At 62.0% G+C, this 15,820-nt stretch overlaps 3 protein-coding genes across 3 annotated transcripts in view; all 3 read right to left on the bottom strand.

Annotated features, from left to right (window-relative positions):
- Positions 1-7,732, bottom strand: part of SLC25A10 (solute carrier family 25 member 10) — a 9,292-nt gene extending 1,560 nt beyond the window's left edge. The window contains exons 1-6 of the mRNA XM_077756484.1: positions 7,589-7,732; positions 1,962-2,081; positions 1,267-1,381; positions 1,133-1,181; positions 867-908; positions 26-69 (exon numbers count right to left, since the gene is read on the bottom strand). Of these exons, the coding sequence (XP_077612610.1) occupies positions 26-69; positions 867-908; positions 1,133-1,181; positions 1,267-1,381; positions 1,962-2,081; positions 7,589-7,732 (514 nt within the window). The remainder of the gene's footprint in view (positions 1-25; positions 70-866; positions 909-1,132; positions 1,182-1,266; positions 1,382-1,961; positions 2,082-7,588) is intronic.
- Positions 7,733-8,128: 396 nt separating this feature from the next.
- MRPL12 (mitochondrial ribosomal protein L12) lies at positions 8,129-11,769 on the bottom strand. The gene is made up of 5 exons (XM_077755545.1): positions 11,599-11,769; positions 10,790-10,976; positions 10,556-10,639; positions 8,659-8,793; positions 8,129-8,537 (listed from the first exon to the last, which is right to left on the bottom strand). The coding sequence occupies exons 1-5, from the start codon at positions 11,670-11,672 to the stop codon at positions 8,421-8,423; spliced, it is 597 nt and encodes a 198-aa protein (XP_077611671.1). The 5' UTR covers positions 11,673-11,769; the 3' UTR covers positions 8,129-8,420.
- A 1,258-nt stretch (positions 11,770-13,027) lies between these two features.
- The window catches only part of HGS (hepatocyte growth factor-regulated tyrosine kinase substrate), a 14,592-nt gene continuing 11,799 nt past the window's right edge, over positions 13,028-15,820 (bottom strand). The window contains exons 20-24 of the mRNA XM_077756479.1: positions 15,536-15,753; positions 14,517-14,650; positions 14,321-14,440; positions 14,068-14,157; positions 13,028-13,700 (exon numbers count right to left, since the gene is read on the bottom strand). Of these exons, the coding sequence (XP_077612605.1) occupies positions 13,590-13,700; positions 14,068-14,157; positions 14,321-14,440; positions 14,517-14,650; positions 15,536-15,753 (673 nt within the window). The 3' untranslated portion in view covers positions 13,028-13,589. The remainder of the gene's footprint in view (positions 13,701-14,067; positions 14,158-14,320; positions 14,441-14,516; positions 14,651-15,535; positions 15,754-15,820) is intronic.

Raw genomic sequence — 15,820 nt, 5'->3', positions numbered from 1 at the left:
GCCCCCTTGGACCCCTTCCTCATACCTTCTCGGGCCACGCGGTACAAGCCGTCCAACGCATGGGCGTAGCTGCCAGGGACACAGAATGACGCCGTGAGGCTCCCCCTGACCCCTGACCACCGGCCCCCAAGGGAGGGTCCTCCCTGGGCAGAGCCACGCAGCTCTCAAAGGGGTCAGGGGACAAAGGGGCCTGAAGATCCCCCCAAGTGCCACCAGAAAACCCTCAGGCCCCAGCCCCTCTGGGGGGCGGCCAGCGCTGGGGGCTGGTCCTGTCTGTCCACTGTTCCTGAGGGCGAGGAGGGGGCCTGCCTCACCTCCTTCACCCCATTCCCTTGGTCCACCTTCTCCTGTGGTTCACGGTCTGGCCAGAGAGGGGACGACGGCCTTGCCTGGAGCCCCATTTCACCCCTGAGCTGAGCATAGCCCACGTCTGCCCTTAGTTAAGGCAGCAAACCAGAGGCAGCCTTGGAATTAATGGGAGCTTACACTTCATGAAAAAAGGTATTCTTATCATTAAAAAAAAAAAAAAATCCTAGCTTCCAAACCTGTTTGAAGGCCCAGACTCAAACTTCTAGACCACCCTCCCTGTGAGCGAGCGCGAGCACGAGCCTTGGGGGCCTGGGAGCCCAGCCCCCACCCCAGGTCCCCCCAAGGGAAGAAGCCAGGGCCCTTCTGACTCAGGATGGACACGCACAGTGCTGGGTTCCCACAGCTGTCAGCCGCCTCTGCTCGCTCTGGGTGATGCCATGGGCAGCGCGGCCCGCTGCGCTCCCCGCTGGCGCCCCCCAAAGCTGCTCAGGTCTCCCTGCTCGGCCCCCCACACCCACCAGGACCCCCCAAGAGCAGAACTAGGCCCCGCTACTCACTTGCGGCGCTGACCCGGTGGCAGCTTCATGTCGTTCTGCATCCTGAAACGGGCGCATTGGCTCAGGGGGCAGCTGGGGCCCCCCCACAGAGGTCAGCAGGCTCCGCGCTCACCCTGGCAGTGAGCAGCTGGGCCCGCCCCCCGCCCAGGACCCCAAAGAGTGAACGGCTTGTTCTGGGCTGAACGCACTGCAGACCCAAGCGAGCGAGCCCCCAGTCTGTCAGGGGAGAGGGAGGACCCGGGCCTCCGGTGGGCGTGTATACCGACCTGACATTGACCATATCTGCAGGGGTCCCCACGAAGCCTCCGATGCAACCTGGGGCGACAGACCCCAGAGTCAACATGTGGCGACTGGCAATGCCCACTCGGCCCCACCCTCCCCTGCCCAGCCAGCGGCTCACCGCTGATGGAGCCCAGCAACACCTTCTGGAAGAAAGGCAGGGGTCCCTGGCTGCCCTTGGTCACGTGGTCCCGCACGGACTCATAGATGGCAAACCGCGTCAGGGAGTAGGTCATCTGGGGAGAGGGGCCCAGCTCAGAGGGTGCAGGTGGGGGACCCTGCCGGACATGTCTGACACGTCTTGGCCTCCCCAGCCTCCCTAGTGTACAGTCATCACCAAATGGGCCAGGGGGACACAGGGACCCGCTCAAGGCCGCACGGGCAGCAAGTGGCTGAGCCAATTTGCAAATCTGGGGCTGGCGGAGTCCAGAGCCCGGCACTTTCCTCCTTCCCTCCCTGGGCTCGGTTTCCCCATCTGTAAGTGGAGGTCCTGAGCCAGCTGTGACGGCAGGGCCGGCCCTGTAGAAGGCGGAGCGCACTCCATCCCACCGCACGCCGTGCCAGCTGGGGTTGCCGTCCCTGGGCCTGTGGCTCCTTTCTCCTAACCACCCTGAAGAGGAGAAGTAACTTCGGTGCCCGCAGGGCACCCACAGTGAGGTGGCAGGGCTGTGTCTGAGTCCAGGCCTGAGGGGCGCCAGACTTCCCTTCCACCTGCATGGGCTCTGGGACTGGGACCTACGGGAGCCCCTGGCTGGGAGGCAGAAGTGTCCTGCCCACATGTCCTGCCCCCCGCCCTGGGAGGGGCCCCCAGGGCACCTGTCTGCACAGGGAGGCACTCAGGCCGTTGTAGAGAGCCAGGATGCCGTCGGAGCGCACCACCTGCAAGGCCATGCCCGTCATGCGCATCTTCACCTCCTGCTGCGTCTGCAGATGCACCTGTCGGGGTCACACCTGCTCAGAACAGGGGCCCCCGCTGGCCAGCTCTGCTCTGAGCCCTTTCCCACCATCTATCATGTCACATCCTCATGAAGACCCCAGGAGCCAAGTGCTATCAGCACCCCGGTTTAGAGATGGGAAACTGAGGCATGGGAAGGCAGACAGGGCACCCAGCGGGGTGTAGAGATGGGACTCCACGCCCACACCTGGCCCCCATCTCCATTCCACACTCTTGCTTTACAAGTGACGATACCAGGGCGCTTGGGCGGCTCAGTCAGTTGAGCGTCCAACTTCAGCTCGGGTCATGATCTCACAGCTTGTGAGTTCAAGTCCTGTGCTGACAGCTCAGAGTCTGGAGCCGGCTCTGGATTCTGTGTCCTTCCCTTACTCTGCCCCATCCCCTGATCATGCTCTCTCTCTCTCAATAATAAACATTAAAAAAAAACCACACACACCAAAAAACAAGTGACACCAGCTAACACGTGAGCCCACCAGGCCTGTGAAAAAAATACTCCACATGTGTGTCTGAGTCCTCACGGCACCTGCTGCAGGGATGGGGTCGTCAATCCCATTTTACAGATGAGGACGCTGAGGCACGAAGTGGACACCCGCAAGGTGGCTGCGGGCCCCATTTCCTAGCTCTGCTACTTCTCAAGAGGGATCAAGAGTCACGGGGACTCAGGGACAGCCTGAAGAAAGAGGTGGTGGGACTTCAACGGGGGACAAGAGGAGAGACGCTCCTAGGAGGGCCAGGGCACGGCCACCGCGGAGTCGGTCCCCACACACCCCAGCCTGTCCGGCCCGTTACTGACCTTCCTGCCTGTTTCCCCACCTGTGCCGCGAGGGTTAGGCAGCTCGATGGACGTACCCTTCCCTTCCCTCGGTCGCTGCCCAGGGGCTCGGGGCGGGGGGGGNGGGGAAGTGGGGGGGAGACAGCTCTGTGCTCAGCTCAGCCCCATCAGCAGAGCTGGGTAGGACAGAGGGCACTGGGCCCGGGGGCAAGGCGGCCATGCAGGAAGCAGCCCTGGGCCTGGCGAGAAGCGGCCTTGAGGACGGCGCAGGGGCAAAGAGCCGCACAATAACCTCTCCAGCCACCACACGGCCACGAGGCAACAACCTCAGCCAGGGCCTCCCTTTGCTGCCGGCCTCCAGGGCTGTCCACACCGCCTGCTGCTCGCCAGCAGGGGCCAGAGAGCAGGTCCCCTGGCCTCCTGCCTCCCCTGACNGCCCACCAGCACCTGGGGGCAGGGCACGGGCCTGCGGGCGGCGGACAGATGGCTGCGGGCTGCCTGTGAGGCTCCAGGGGCCCTGGGAGCCTGTCCGTCCACAATCGGGCGCGAGCCTAACCCTCCAGGGCCCCGCGGTGGGGACGGGGGAGGGGACGTCGGGAAAGCGGACTGAAGCACAAGGAGGGGTCCCGCCTGCCTCTCTCCGGTGGTCAGCGAGCCCTGCTCCTCCGGGCAGCGCTCAGGCCCTGGGGGCCACTAGGAGCCCGCAGGCCTCTCCCAGGACAGGCCGTGGGGCACCAGCTTCAGCCCCCCCAATCTGCTAATCCTGCCTTGGTGGGGGGGGGGGCACACATTTTTGCTAGAGAAGTCCGTCTCCTTCATTCAGCAAAAAAGTGCTGGAAGGAAGACACCCTCAGGGGGAGCACGGGGTGGGAGCCTGGCGGCCGGGGTTCGGGTCAACAGGGGCCCCGTGTCAGGGCAGGGCCTCGGGGGGAGACTATGCTCTGCATCACTGGGCTTTCTTCCCCCCCCCAAACTGGCTTTTCTTCTTTGTTCTTTGCAGGGAGAAAGGGGCAGAAAACACCCCCCGCCCCCGCCGGCTCTGGGAAACAAGAGAAGTTCTGTCTTCAACTGCCCCAGAGCGTGGTTTCTAAAAGAAGTAAAAGGAGTGTGAGTGCTTCTTGCTCACCCTCCCAGGGCACCACCTGCCTGGGCACAGGGTCCCTGGCCTCCAGGTGCCCNTGGGTGTACCGGGGCCCTGGCTCGTCTCCAGATGCCAACTTCTGTGCGCCTCACAGAACCACCCCCTCAACTGAGGCAACCAGGCAGAACTGTCTCAAAACTGCGGGGTGGAAACTGGCTCAGAGAGGCCAAGTGACTAGCCCAAGGTCACACAGGTGTAGTATGAGGAAACGAGGCCCCTGAGCTACGACAACGGGGCGCCTCTTCCCGGGNGGGGAAGCGGGGGGCTGGGGGGAGGCCGCGGCCGCGCGGACCCCTGGGAGCCTGCTGAGTGGGACGGTTCCACTCTCCCCGCGAACCTGGCATCCCTCCGCCGCCCAGCTCGGGCTCCCCCAGGGCCGCCCCTCCCCCGCCCTGCTCGGGCTCCCCCAGGGCCGCCCCCACGCCTAGGGCAGGTCTGCGAAGGTCACGGTTGGGGAGTGGCCTCGGCGCTCAGCCAGTCCTCGCCACTCCCGGAGCCTGGCCTCCTGCAAACACCCCGCCCCAGCCGCGGCCGTGACCTTGCACCCTGTGTCCCAACCCCGCCACACGGGCCCTGGCACATGTGCAGCCGAAAGAGGTGGCACAAAGCCTTGTTGGAGCCAGCCTGCGGGTTACCTGAAAACTAGGGGCAGAAGACAGTCCACTCTCCGGACCTAGCAGCCAAGTCCAGCCTCCGGTCTGCTCTGACCAGGCAGCCGTCCTGGAGGACAAGGGGCACAGTGCTGGGCCATGGCGGTTCAGGCTCCTGGGAGGTAATCGGGGGGCTGCCTGTCCCCATGAGACACCCACCTGTGTGCAGGTTCCCACTCTCATCCCACCATCCAGCAAACAGCAGGTGCAAGTGTGTTCCTAGGCCAAAGATGCACCTTCTGGGCAAAATGGAAATCAGAATCCCCAGGGCCACTTCGCAGTGGGGCCACGTGGGCCCAGGGGTTCTCCACACCTCGTAAACTACGAGAAGGCAGAGCCAGAGACCCCTTTCCCAGGGAGGCACCTACGTCTTGCAGTCCCAGCTAGGCCACTGCAGCCCCCACCCCAAGGGAGAAGTGTGAGGGGGCATCAGGGAGGCAACTCTGGGTGCCCTGGACATGCTGAGAACCCTGAATAACAAGTCCAGCCTGGCCTCTAAGCGCCCAGCGACTATCTAGCTGTGTCAGAGGCACAAGATGGGCCAGCAAACCTCCCTATGTGCTTAAAGTGGCCACTTGAAGACTGTGGAGACTGCCTTCTAGAACACCAGTAGGCTTCTGACCTTGAGGTCATCGGCTGGGGAGCAGCTGCAGAAATAGTGCACAGCCCAGAAATGCCACGGCCGCTGGGGGATGGGGGGCGTGGCCACAGCAGTGTCCTGCTTTATCCGAAGTGAGGGGGGGGGGATAGGAGAAAGACGGGCTGCATCTAGATGAAAACACAGGTGAAGGAGGAGGAGCAGCGTCGCAGCAGTTCTCTGGAGGAAACCACCACGAGGGGTTCCTCGCTGTGACTCTTGATCTCAGAGCCCTGAGTTTAAGCCCCACGCGGAGCACCGAGCTTACTTAAACAAAAATCCAATTGTATTTCTATACATGAGCAATAAACAATCTGAAAATTAAATTAGGAGAAACGGTTCCACTAAAGAGAAACAAACCAGAGAAGATGTGAGACACAAGCTCAATAAGGAAATGTGAAAGTGTCACCAAACAGCAGGATGGCTTTCACAGCGGAGATGGCCCTTTGTTGAAGAAAACAGGGCTCCCAGACGGGGCTGCAGGCTGCAGAGGAGGGGCCTCTTCGTTCAGGGTCCCATGGGAAGTAGGAGCACCTTTGGGCCCACTTGCTCTCTGAGACCCAGGCCAGCACAAAACCTGCCCCCGGACAGGGTCTGGGTCTCATCCAGGATAAATCGAGATGTTTGAATCCTCAATTGGCCCGAGGGAGATGTTATCAGCTCCTGACCACCAAGAAGCAAACAAGTCAGGGGCAGGGGCGTGGAGAGCGCCACCCAGCCTGCTAGGGGCCGAGGGGCCCGTGTTTGCTGTGCACGGATCCGAGGGCAGCCCGCAAGGTCCCTGGAACCGGAAAAGACCCGGGAGGGCACCGGAAGTGCGGAGGGGGTTTCTGCTCAGAGATGGTGAAGGCGCAATTTGTCTTCCGTTCCCGAGTCCGGGTTCATCTGAGAGCGGCCGCTTCCACCATGCCGCCTAAGTTCCACCCCCGACCAAGACGAAATCAAAGTTGTGTACCTGAAGTGCATCGGTGGGCAAGTCGGGGCCCCACCTGCCCTGGCCCCAAACCTCTGCCCCAGTGGTCTGGCTCCCCAAAAAAAGGTTGGTGATGACATCGCCAAGGCAACCAGTGATTGGAAAGGTCTGGGGATTACAGTGAAACTGACCATGAGGACGGGCCCAGATCAAAGTGGTGCCTTCTGCCTCTGCCCTGCTCGTAAAGGCCCTCAAGAAACCGCAGAGACAGAAAGCAGCAGAAAAACATTAAGCACAGTGACAATGTCACTCTTGATGAGATTGTCAACATTGCCTGATCACATGCGTCACTGATCTTTAGCCAGAGAACTCTCTGGAACCCCTAAGACGTCCTGGGGATGCCCAGTCTGTGGGCTGCAATGTCAATGGCCACCACCCAGATGACATCACAGAGGACATCAGCAGTGGTGCAGTGGAATGCCCCACTAGTCAAGAACTACAAAGAAAAGTATTTCCATAAAGGATCATTTTGACGACCAAAACCAGAAAAAGGTGGGACTCGGCAAGCTGTAGGCCAGGGAACTCAAAGGGTCCCCAGCTGAACTCTCAAATGGATCATAAAGACTTCTACATAGACCCAAGGGGGTCTGAGATGGGAGGTCAGGGGACGACCCGCTGGCTCCTCGGCATTCCCACGTGCTGCTTAGGGAGGTAGGATGGTGCCACGCCAGGGCTCGGGGGACGCCAGGGTTCCTGGAGTGGGCAGTGAGTCTGATCTCCCTCTGTCATGTGCTCTGTGACTGTTTCATCAGCCCAGACAAAGACAGTATGTGGATTCCTACCAGGATCTGACAGACCTGGTAAGGTTTTGTGCTGGTACCATCAAGCCCACTCAGGATGCACAGACCCGCCTCCTTGTGTTAAGCCCAAGGGCCAAGGCCAGGTGGGCTCCAGGGACACAGGGCACACCCCTCCTACTGCCAGGTCTGAGACACTTGGCCAACTGCACCCCAGCAGGTGGAGACCAGAGCAGGCGGGGGTGGGGTAGGGCCATCAGGGACTGTGAGGTCGAGTGGGGGGCACCAAGCAGTGCACAGTGTCAGGGGAGCAAAATGATGGCCTGAGGTGCAAAGTCAACTGCGCTTTTGAGCAGTCACCCCAGCATGGAGCAGAGGGTCCCATCATCCCAGGAAGAGGGGAGGGGAGAAGAGTCCTAATCATCACCCACAAGTCCCTCAGAAAGACAGAGGGGCTCAGAGCACACACAGACTCCGGCCACCAGTGCGAAGCCGAGACTGAAGGCTGTCCTTGACTTTAGAGCACCCCTCCCCCCGGGGAAAGGCAGGTGGGCCAGCAGGATGCCCGGCAGTCATACCCGCCCCAGGCGGCCCGGCAGTCGCCTCTGCTGAGGGAAGGCACGCCTAGGGATCTGCCAGTGGTGAGTCATCTCTGGGCCAGGGGGCAGCCCTGCTACAGAGGTGCAGCAGGGTCCTCGGGGAGGGCCTACTGGCGGCGGCATCCGGGTGCTGGGCACACGCCAGCTCTCCAGATCTGGCCTCAGGGGTTCCACCCAGAGCCTGGCACCCCCAGGTGCAATGTCTCCTTCGGCCCCCACAGCCCTGTCCCTGGAGGCCACCCTTCCAGCATGGCCAGGGAGGGGACACGGGGTTGGGGGGGCAGCCATTCTCAGGTACACGGCTCAGTCCGCAGGCAGGTGCACGCTTCCTGCTGACGACCAGCAGAGGTGCCCCTGTCACCTCAACGATCTGACATTAGCCTCAAGGCAGCTGCCACCACTCAGGCCGGTGGGGTGCTGCCTCCGCGACCACCAGGTCAGGCCCCTGCACCCCACTCACCCCACCCTCGGGGGCCACCCGCCCCCCCAGCGGCTCACCCAGACACAGCACTGCACACCTGGTGCCCCAACAATGTATTTTTCTCAGTGGCCACCAGGGGGTGCACGTTGTCTCTGGTATGTTCTAGAATCCATCTCCCTGGTGCTCACACAGGAGCCGCCCCCCATCTCAGCAGGTCCGTGGTCTATCCCAGAGCGGAGCTGGCCTCGGGGTGCCAGTGCCAGAGTTCTGCCCTGAAGCCGCTCCCACCACGGTCCCGGATGCTGGGGGTGGAGCGGGAGGGGGCCTCCCCCAGGTCAGGTCCCAGGGACCCCGGTCCACTCGTCTTCAGAGCTGTTCTTCAGAGCTGGCCTATTCTAGAACCACGGTGCCGCCCACCGCCTCCAGGGCTGCCTTGATCTTCTCCGCCTCGGCCTTGGGGGCATTGGCTTTGATTTCCTGGGGCAGGGACTCCACCAGCTTCTTTGCCTGCCAGAGAGCAAAGTCAGAAACAGGGCCCGTGTTGCCCCCAAAAACCCTGCCCTAGGAGGGGCCAGTCCGAGTACCGTGAGCACGCTGGGCAGAGAGGGCCGTGCGGCGCGGAGCTCACCTGGACGAGGTTTATGCCCTGGATGTAGTTCTTGATTTCCTTGATCAGCTTCACCTTGTCCACGGGCTTTGCCTCCGTCAGGCGGACGGTGAAATGTGTGCGTTCCTTCTGTTTGGGGATGTCTTCCTCTGCCTCCTGGGAGACGGAAACAGCAAGCATGGAGTGAAGCCGGCACATGGGGTCCTGTGCCCCAGAGTCGCCAAGATGGCCCAGTAAGGCCTGCGATTCCAGCAGGAGCGAACCGGACCGCCTCGTCGGCACGGGGCCTCCCCTCCCTCCCAGGGTCCTGAGCCCGACCTGGCCCCTCACCGGAAACCTTGCCATCTCTCCGGAGGCTGTTCTGAAACTGCCGGCCCCCTCCCCCCGCCCGCTCAAGTTCCCTCGTCCCTAAGAACCAGTCACTTGTGGGACAGGCGGGGCGACCCCAACAGTGCTCATCAAGTGACGTTTCGGGAAAGCTGTGCTTGTCCCATCCTCGGGCGAGCCCCAAATCACGTGTGAGCGACAAACTTACAGCTGCCCCGTCACCAGGTGACCAACAGTGGAGGACTGGGGTTGACAGACCCCTCCTGTCACAGGTGAGGATGCAGCAGGCGCCACATGGCCCGGCAGCCTGGGGCTGTCCTGCCCCATTATCAACAGTATCCCTTCGTCCCCCAAAGTGTCCTGGTTTAGACAACAGACTTCAGAGTAATTTTCTCTCCTTGCCCCAAACATTGAGGCTGAGGATAATGAGCCTGTAAAGCAGCCACTTCATGGCGGGTGGGGGAGTGGATGTGATGCCAGGGGCGCCACAGGCACATCTGGGGGGGACTCTACAGGACCCCTGACCTGGTTTCTAGAAGGGGCTGGATGGCCAGGGAAAGGAGACCAAGGACAGCGACCCAGACTTCAGACACCCGATAACCAAATGCAACTCACGGACCTTGTTTAGATTTGGGTAAAGCAAGTGTTATAAAGTCTGGCGACAGGAGCTAAATCTAAATACACTGAGATAGAAAACCCATTGCTAATTATGTTTCTGGTCCAAATGGCCCCTGGCTACGTCAACACCCGCGTTCTTAGAGATGTGTGCTGGAGCGCAAGAAGAAGGGACAGATCAGAAACGTGCCCCAAGGGGCGCCTGGGGGGCTCAGTCGGTTAGGCTGCTGACTTAGGCTCAGGTCATGATCTCACGGTTTGTGGGTTCAAGCCCTGCGTCGGGCTCTGTGCTGATAGCTCAGAGCCTGGAGCTCTCTTTCTGCCCCTCCCCTGCTCGTGCTCTGTCTCTTTAAAATAAAGGTTAAGAAACAATTTTTTTTTAAATTTGTCAAAGGACTAATGAACTAAATATCAAAACCTTAATAATTATCAAAACTGAGAGATAGATACACGGGTCATTATTTGCACTGGCAGATTGAACTTCAAAACTTTTCGTAAAAATTGCAACAGGCCCCCCAACGAAACCAAAAAAAACCCCTACAAAACAGAAAACAAATGCATGCGTAGCTTCAAGTCCGCTGAGACCCCAACCTGTCCATCGCGTCCCCAACTCTCCGCTCCAGCCCCCGACGTGGCTCCGTGGCCTGTGGTCCCCTGCTGAGGATGCCCGTGCTCACATCCCTGGTCACCAGGGTTCGTCACTAGGGCCTCCCTTGAAACTGTAACTCTCCTCTCCCCTTTCGCCTCTTTCCTGCTTTTTTCTCACAGCACTATGTTCAAGTCCTGCTGTTCAACAAAAATTTTCTCCTTCTCACTAGACTCACAGTCAATTTCCCTCCACAAAAACATGGTCTCCACGCAGGCAGGGGCCTGCACACCCCTGGCAGGGAGGAGGTCCCAGGGAGGCTGCAGGGGAGCCCACAGCCGGCACACACCGGTCTGCGGGCCGGGCTGACTGATGCAGGGCCGGGCTCACCTCTGGGGCTGCTGCGGCAGGGGCGGCACCAGGCACCGTGCCACCCATTGGCATGAGTCCAACATCCTGGATCTTCAGTGTTTTCTGCAGGGAAAGGAAAGAGCAGTCTCAGTAGCTGCTCATCATACCCAGCGAGCCTGGCACGGTCCTCACACTCAGGAAGCACACTCCTCACAACTTACTACACGCCCACAAATGTACCAGGAACAAGACATAGGCTCGGGCCTGTGGTACCTTCAGAAGCTCGTTGAGATCTGAGATCTCCAGGAGTGTGAGGCTGGCGATGTCCTGGACCAGCTGCTGGATCTTGGGAGGATACTCCTTGGGGGCGTTATCCAGGGGCGCACCGGCCAGGGCCTCCCCCATTCGACGGCTGCTGCATCTCATCAGCCGCACGGCGCAGACGCGGGGCACCTGTTGTCTAGCCCCCCATCCAAACAAAGCTGTCAGCCTGGCACAGGCGGCTGACACAGACCAGGCAAGCTGATGCTGGGACCAGCTCCCAGGTGCCAACCCAGGGTTCTCAGATTCCAGGGTCCATGAGAATAAGGGGATTTCCCAGCTACCTTAAGTTCTTCAAAGAACCATAGAAATGCACGCAAGTATTGCAGACATGCTACCCACACCGTCAAGTTTCCGTGTCGGAAAACTCTCTATCGACCCAAGGGAGCAGGGCAGTAACTTGAATGCATTTTGCCACAGTACGTGTTTCAGAACCTGGGGACATCGGACAGCACGACGCCAGCCCCAGCGATGGGCCCCACCTGCAAAGTCACTTGGGGGGCAGGGGGAACTGAGGCCCAGGGAGAGGCAGGGACCTAAGCAAGGTTATCCGGGACCACACCTGGCACTTTGCGCGGCCCGCGCGGTTAGGGGGCCGGCAAGTGGGGGGGTCCTCGCGACCCCCACCTCCTCCGGGCCCAGCCGAGTCGGAGGTGGCATCCTGCCCGCCGCGCGTGGACACCGCCCCCAAACTGCACCCTCTGTTGCCGGCCAAGGGCCCCGACCCTGCCGCCCCGCCAGCCCTCGGCGGACCGTGGTACCTGGCGAGACGGAGCGCAGCGCCCTGAAGCCTGAGACACGGCCCCCAAAAGGGGCGAGCGGCCGCCGGCAGCATCGGTCCGCGGGCGGGAAGGTCACACGCGGCTCCCCAGGAGGAGGACGCTCTAGCCGCCGAGGCCGCCGAGCATACGAGCTGCGTGAGGACGCTCTAGCCACAGGGGCTCGATGGAGGAAAGAGTCGAGGACGGACGCTCTAGCCGATGAAGCCGCCGGGCAAACGAGTTGGAGAGGACGCTCTAGCCGCATCTCGCGCTTGCCTCCTCTCTCTTCCCGAGATTACCCACTAGGCAACTAGTCGCGCAGGCGCAGAGGGTTGTTGGTAGCGGCTGGGGCCCCGCCTCTTGGGGAATGAAGGCCGGAGAAGGCCAACGCTTGGTGTCGGGCTCTGTGCGACTCCGGGAGGCGGTCCCGGCCCCGGGCAGCCCGGCCAGGGAGGACCTGGGGAAGCCTCGCGGCGACTGACGGCAGATTCCCGCCGCCGCGCAGCGGGCACGTGCTGGGGCCACGCCCGCCCTAGGCTCCCGCAGCCGGGGGCACCTAGCGCGGGGAGCCCCGGCGCCCTCCAGGCAGCCTTTCCCTTGGTTCCCTCCTCCTCCTCCTGAAGGATTGCCTTTCCCGCCCGCGCGGTCCCCGCAGCCCCGGGTGCGCCTCGGCAGCTGAGCTCGGGGTTCTCCGCTTAGGGCTGACATTGAGCCCGGAGGGGTCGAGGGATGGGGTCCTGGGTGCGAGGGCTAGCAGTTCACCTGTCTCCGGCGGCCTGCCTTTCCATCCAGCTCCCGGGCAGGGCACGTGGTCTTCAGCTTAGACCCCTGTAGCCCCTCCCGCCGACTCCTGCCCTGAGACCTTGGGTATCTCCTCTTCCAACTCATCTTCTAAGGGCCTGGCATGGAAGCACGCTTTATATTTCTATTAAGAAGGCAGAGGACACCTTCTTAGTAACCTAAGAAGTTAGGTTACTTAGACACCTTCTAGAAACCTCTTGCTTTCCTGGCCCTGCTTTTGACCTCTCAGATCACGTTAGTCTGTTCCTTCATACAAAAGCTGACGCCCAGGTCACCTAAGATATTTGGTATTTAAGACGTGAAATGTTTTGAACTGTAGATGCAAAGGGCTGAGAGTCTACGTTCTTCTATTTTCTTCGAGACAGTGACTCGGGTAGAGTCCCGCCTAGATCCCTGGGCTTTGCAAGTCTTGGAGGAGTCGGGGCAGAGCAGGATGGGTAGGGAGGGCTGCTGCTGGGCCCCTCAAGGGCACAGCTTGGTGGCGCCCCATCTCAGATGTGCAGCTGCTGCCAGAGCAGTGTCCACCCCTGGAGACACGGAGGACAGGCTGGCCTGCAGACCCGTGCACGCACGCCCCTGCCCAGCGCCAGCCGCCTGCCACCTTCCTTCTGAACAGACACTGCCATACTTGTTGACAGACGGTTTTATTTTCAGTGTTCCATTCCGTCTACTCAGGGCACTGGATGAGATGGCAGCTCAGAAGCAGAGAAGTTGAAGACGAACCCCCACCTTCCTGGGAGGGCCGGGAGCGCCTGCTGACCGCTGGGGGCACGCACACTAGTTAGACCGCAGGCCGCACAGGCTCCCGGTGCCGATGGGAGGGCACGGGCTGCATGGGACAGAGGGGCCCCGCTCCAGCAGCCCTCACAGGACCGGGCACTCCGGGCCGGGGGCTCCCTCTTGGAGAAGGCCCTTCCCACCCACCCTCTGAGGCGTGGCCCTGGGGAAAGAAGAGCATCAGAGACCCAACTCGGGGCGATGGGGATGAGGGTGGGGCCAGAACATGAGGGGTCAGCAGGAGAGGACGGAAAGGAGGAGGGGCCGGGATGAAGGGCCACCCCTGCCGGCAGCAGGGACGCTGCGTGGCTGGCGGAAAGAGGAGGGCGAGGCAGGACGACGCTAGTTAGAGACGGAGGCGGTGGTTTGTGAAACCGTAGTGTTGCTCGGGGTGGCCGGCTCCCAGCTGCCGATCAGTCGAAGGAGATGAGCTGGGCTTCGCTGCCCTGTGCCGGAGGGCCCTGTGCGGGCGGCTGCTGGGCCACGGGGGGCGGCTGCTGCGGGGGTCCCCCCGAGGGCGCCATCTGGGGGGAACACACAGGAACCGTTGGTCCCCCCTTCCCCCCTCTGACGCCCCCACCGTCCTGGTCTCCGCCCCAGCGAGGCCCCCTCCTCCCTGCTTCCCGCGCGTGGCCGGTTCCCTGTTATCTCCCCGCCCCCAGCACAGACCCCTCGAGCTCCCAACCGACGTCTGTGGAGCTGAGCTGACGCGGCCATGAGCGCTAAGTAAACGCGTGGCTTGGGTATCTGTGGGTGCAGCGGGTGCGTGCGGTGTGTGCACACATCCTCGCTGCTGGGGAGCAGTGCTGGCCTGCACCATCTGTCCTTCCCAGGGCGGCCCCACCGTCCTCGGCGTCCAGAGCCTCGGTGGCAGCCTTGGGAGAGGCTCACCTGCTGGTACATGGGCTGCTGCCCTGAGATGTAGGGCTGCTGCGGGGGCGGCATTGGCGTGTCCTGACTGGGAAGGGTGTTCATGAGGTTCTGTGAAAACAAAGCGAACCCCACAATAAGGAGCCCCGACAGCAATAAAGGGGGGGGCATTTCTTACCTGAAAACTCAAATGCCCACCAGCTAGGAGACCCTAACGGTGGGGAAGGAGGTGGTGAGCAGAAGGCAGGACCTCCCACGCTCCCCGGCCTCTCACCTGCATGCTGTAGGGCTGGTAGCCCAGGGACACCGACTGGCTCCCCATGTAAGCCATGGCACCCGACTGCGGAGGCTGGGACACGGCCGGGAGGCTCTGTGCAGCCTGGGACGCCACGTTCTGTGGATGGAAGGGCGTGATGGGAGGAGGGCTGGGGGCCCTCTCCCTGGGAGTGGGGGCGGCCCCACCCGCCTACCTGGTAGCCCTGCGTGGGAGTGGGCTGGTAGGAGGAGTAGGCTGGGCTGGCGGTGGGTCCGGCCGGGCCCTGGGGGGCCGCCTGCGCCCCGGCGGCTCCTGCTGGGTACATGTAGGCACCCACCATGCCAGGATCTGCGGAAGGAGAGGAGCAAGCTCGCTACCCTGCAGGCCGGGGGGGCGGGAAGGGAATCACTTCTGAGTCTCCCTTTCTGTTGTGAATTTTGGAAGCAAGTTCACGTTTCATGTTCTCACACACACACAAAAAAGAAACGAAATCGAGAAGAGCGAGAGGAACTGTAAAATGGAATGAAGTCAGAAGAGATGAACCAAACTGTACTGACAATCAGATGGCCCGGGAGGATGGTGAAAACGAGCCCACGGACCTCCTGACTCTTGGCGTCTGGACCCCACGTCCTCGGCCCAGAGACCGAGGACCACGGACCCAGCGGACCTGTCAGCAAGCACCTTTCCCTGGGGGCCGGGCTGGCCCTGCCGGAACCACGTCTGCGTATCCCAGCAAGGGACGGAACACACGNCCGCTGGCGCGCACGCACGCCTCCCAGCGCCCCCCCCACGCTGAGCGCACCCAGGCCCCAAACAGCCTCCACCACCAGGACCAGCGGCTCGCTGGGCAGGGGCGGCTCCCCGCTGAAAAGCAACAGGAACGGGAAATGAGCAACCAGAGGGGGTTCCCAGGGCCACAGCTGTGAGTCTGGGCGTCCAAACTGTGAAATTTGAATAAAACGGGTTCGCCTGGATATGACTGACGGACAGTACGCAGGAGAGAAGAAAAAGGTGCCTTCTCAGTGAAACGCATCGTGCCTGCCACTCACTCTTACGCGCTCAGGAGAGAAAAGTGCACCCGTTTCCGTGGGAAGAGAGCAAACGTAACGAAACGTTAACGGGGGGAAACGTGGAAAACCATGTCGCTCTTTCCACTTCCCTGTAACTGAAATCCACACCGGAACAAAGACGGAAAAGCGGGGGGGCGGGGCTCGCGGGAGGTGCCCCCGTTACCTGCTGCGGCCCCGGGCATGCTGGGGTAGGGGCTGCCGGCCGCGGGCGCCGGCTGGCTCATGTACACCGCGTGCATGGGGGAGCCCTCCACAGAGCCCGCTGGGCTGAAGGTGCCCGGGAAGCTCGGTGGGCCGGACGGCTGGTAGAGCACACCCCCGGCCGAGGGCATGGCCTGGAGCTGCGGGCAGAGGGAGACGGCAGTCAGGGCAGGACTGGGTCCCGGGGCCCGGGCGGGGGCGGGCGCGGGCGCGGCGGGGGGGCGGGGCCGGTCGGGGGGGGGGGGGG

This window comes from Crocuta crocuta, unplaced genomic scaffold (assembly GCF_008692635.1).
Source record: "Crocuta crocuta isolate KB4526 unplaced genomic scaffold, BGI_CrCroc_1.0 scaffold50, whole genome shotgun sequence".
Taxonomy (NCBI): Eukaryota; Metazoa; Chordata; class Mammalia; order Carnivora; family Hyaenidae; genus Crocuta; species Crocuta crocuta.
Note: the sequence above shows the minus strand (reverse complement) of the source record. Positions and strands in the feature narration are given on the sequence as shown.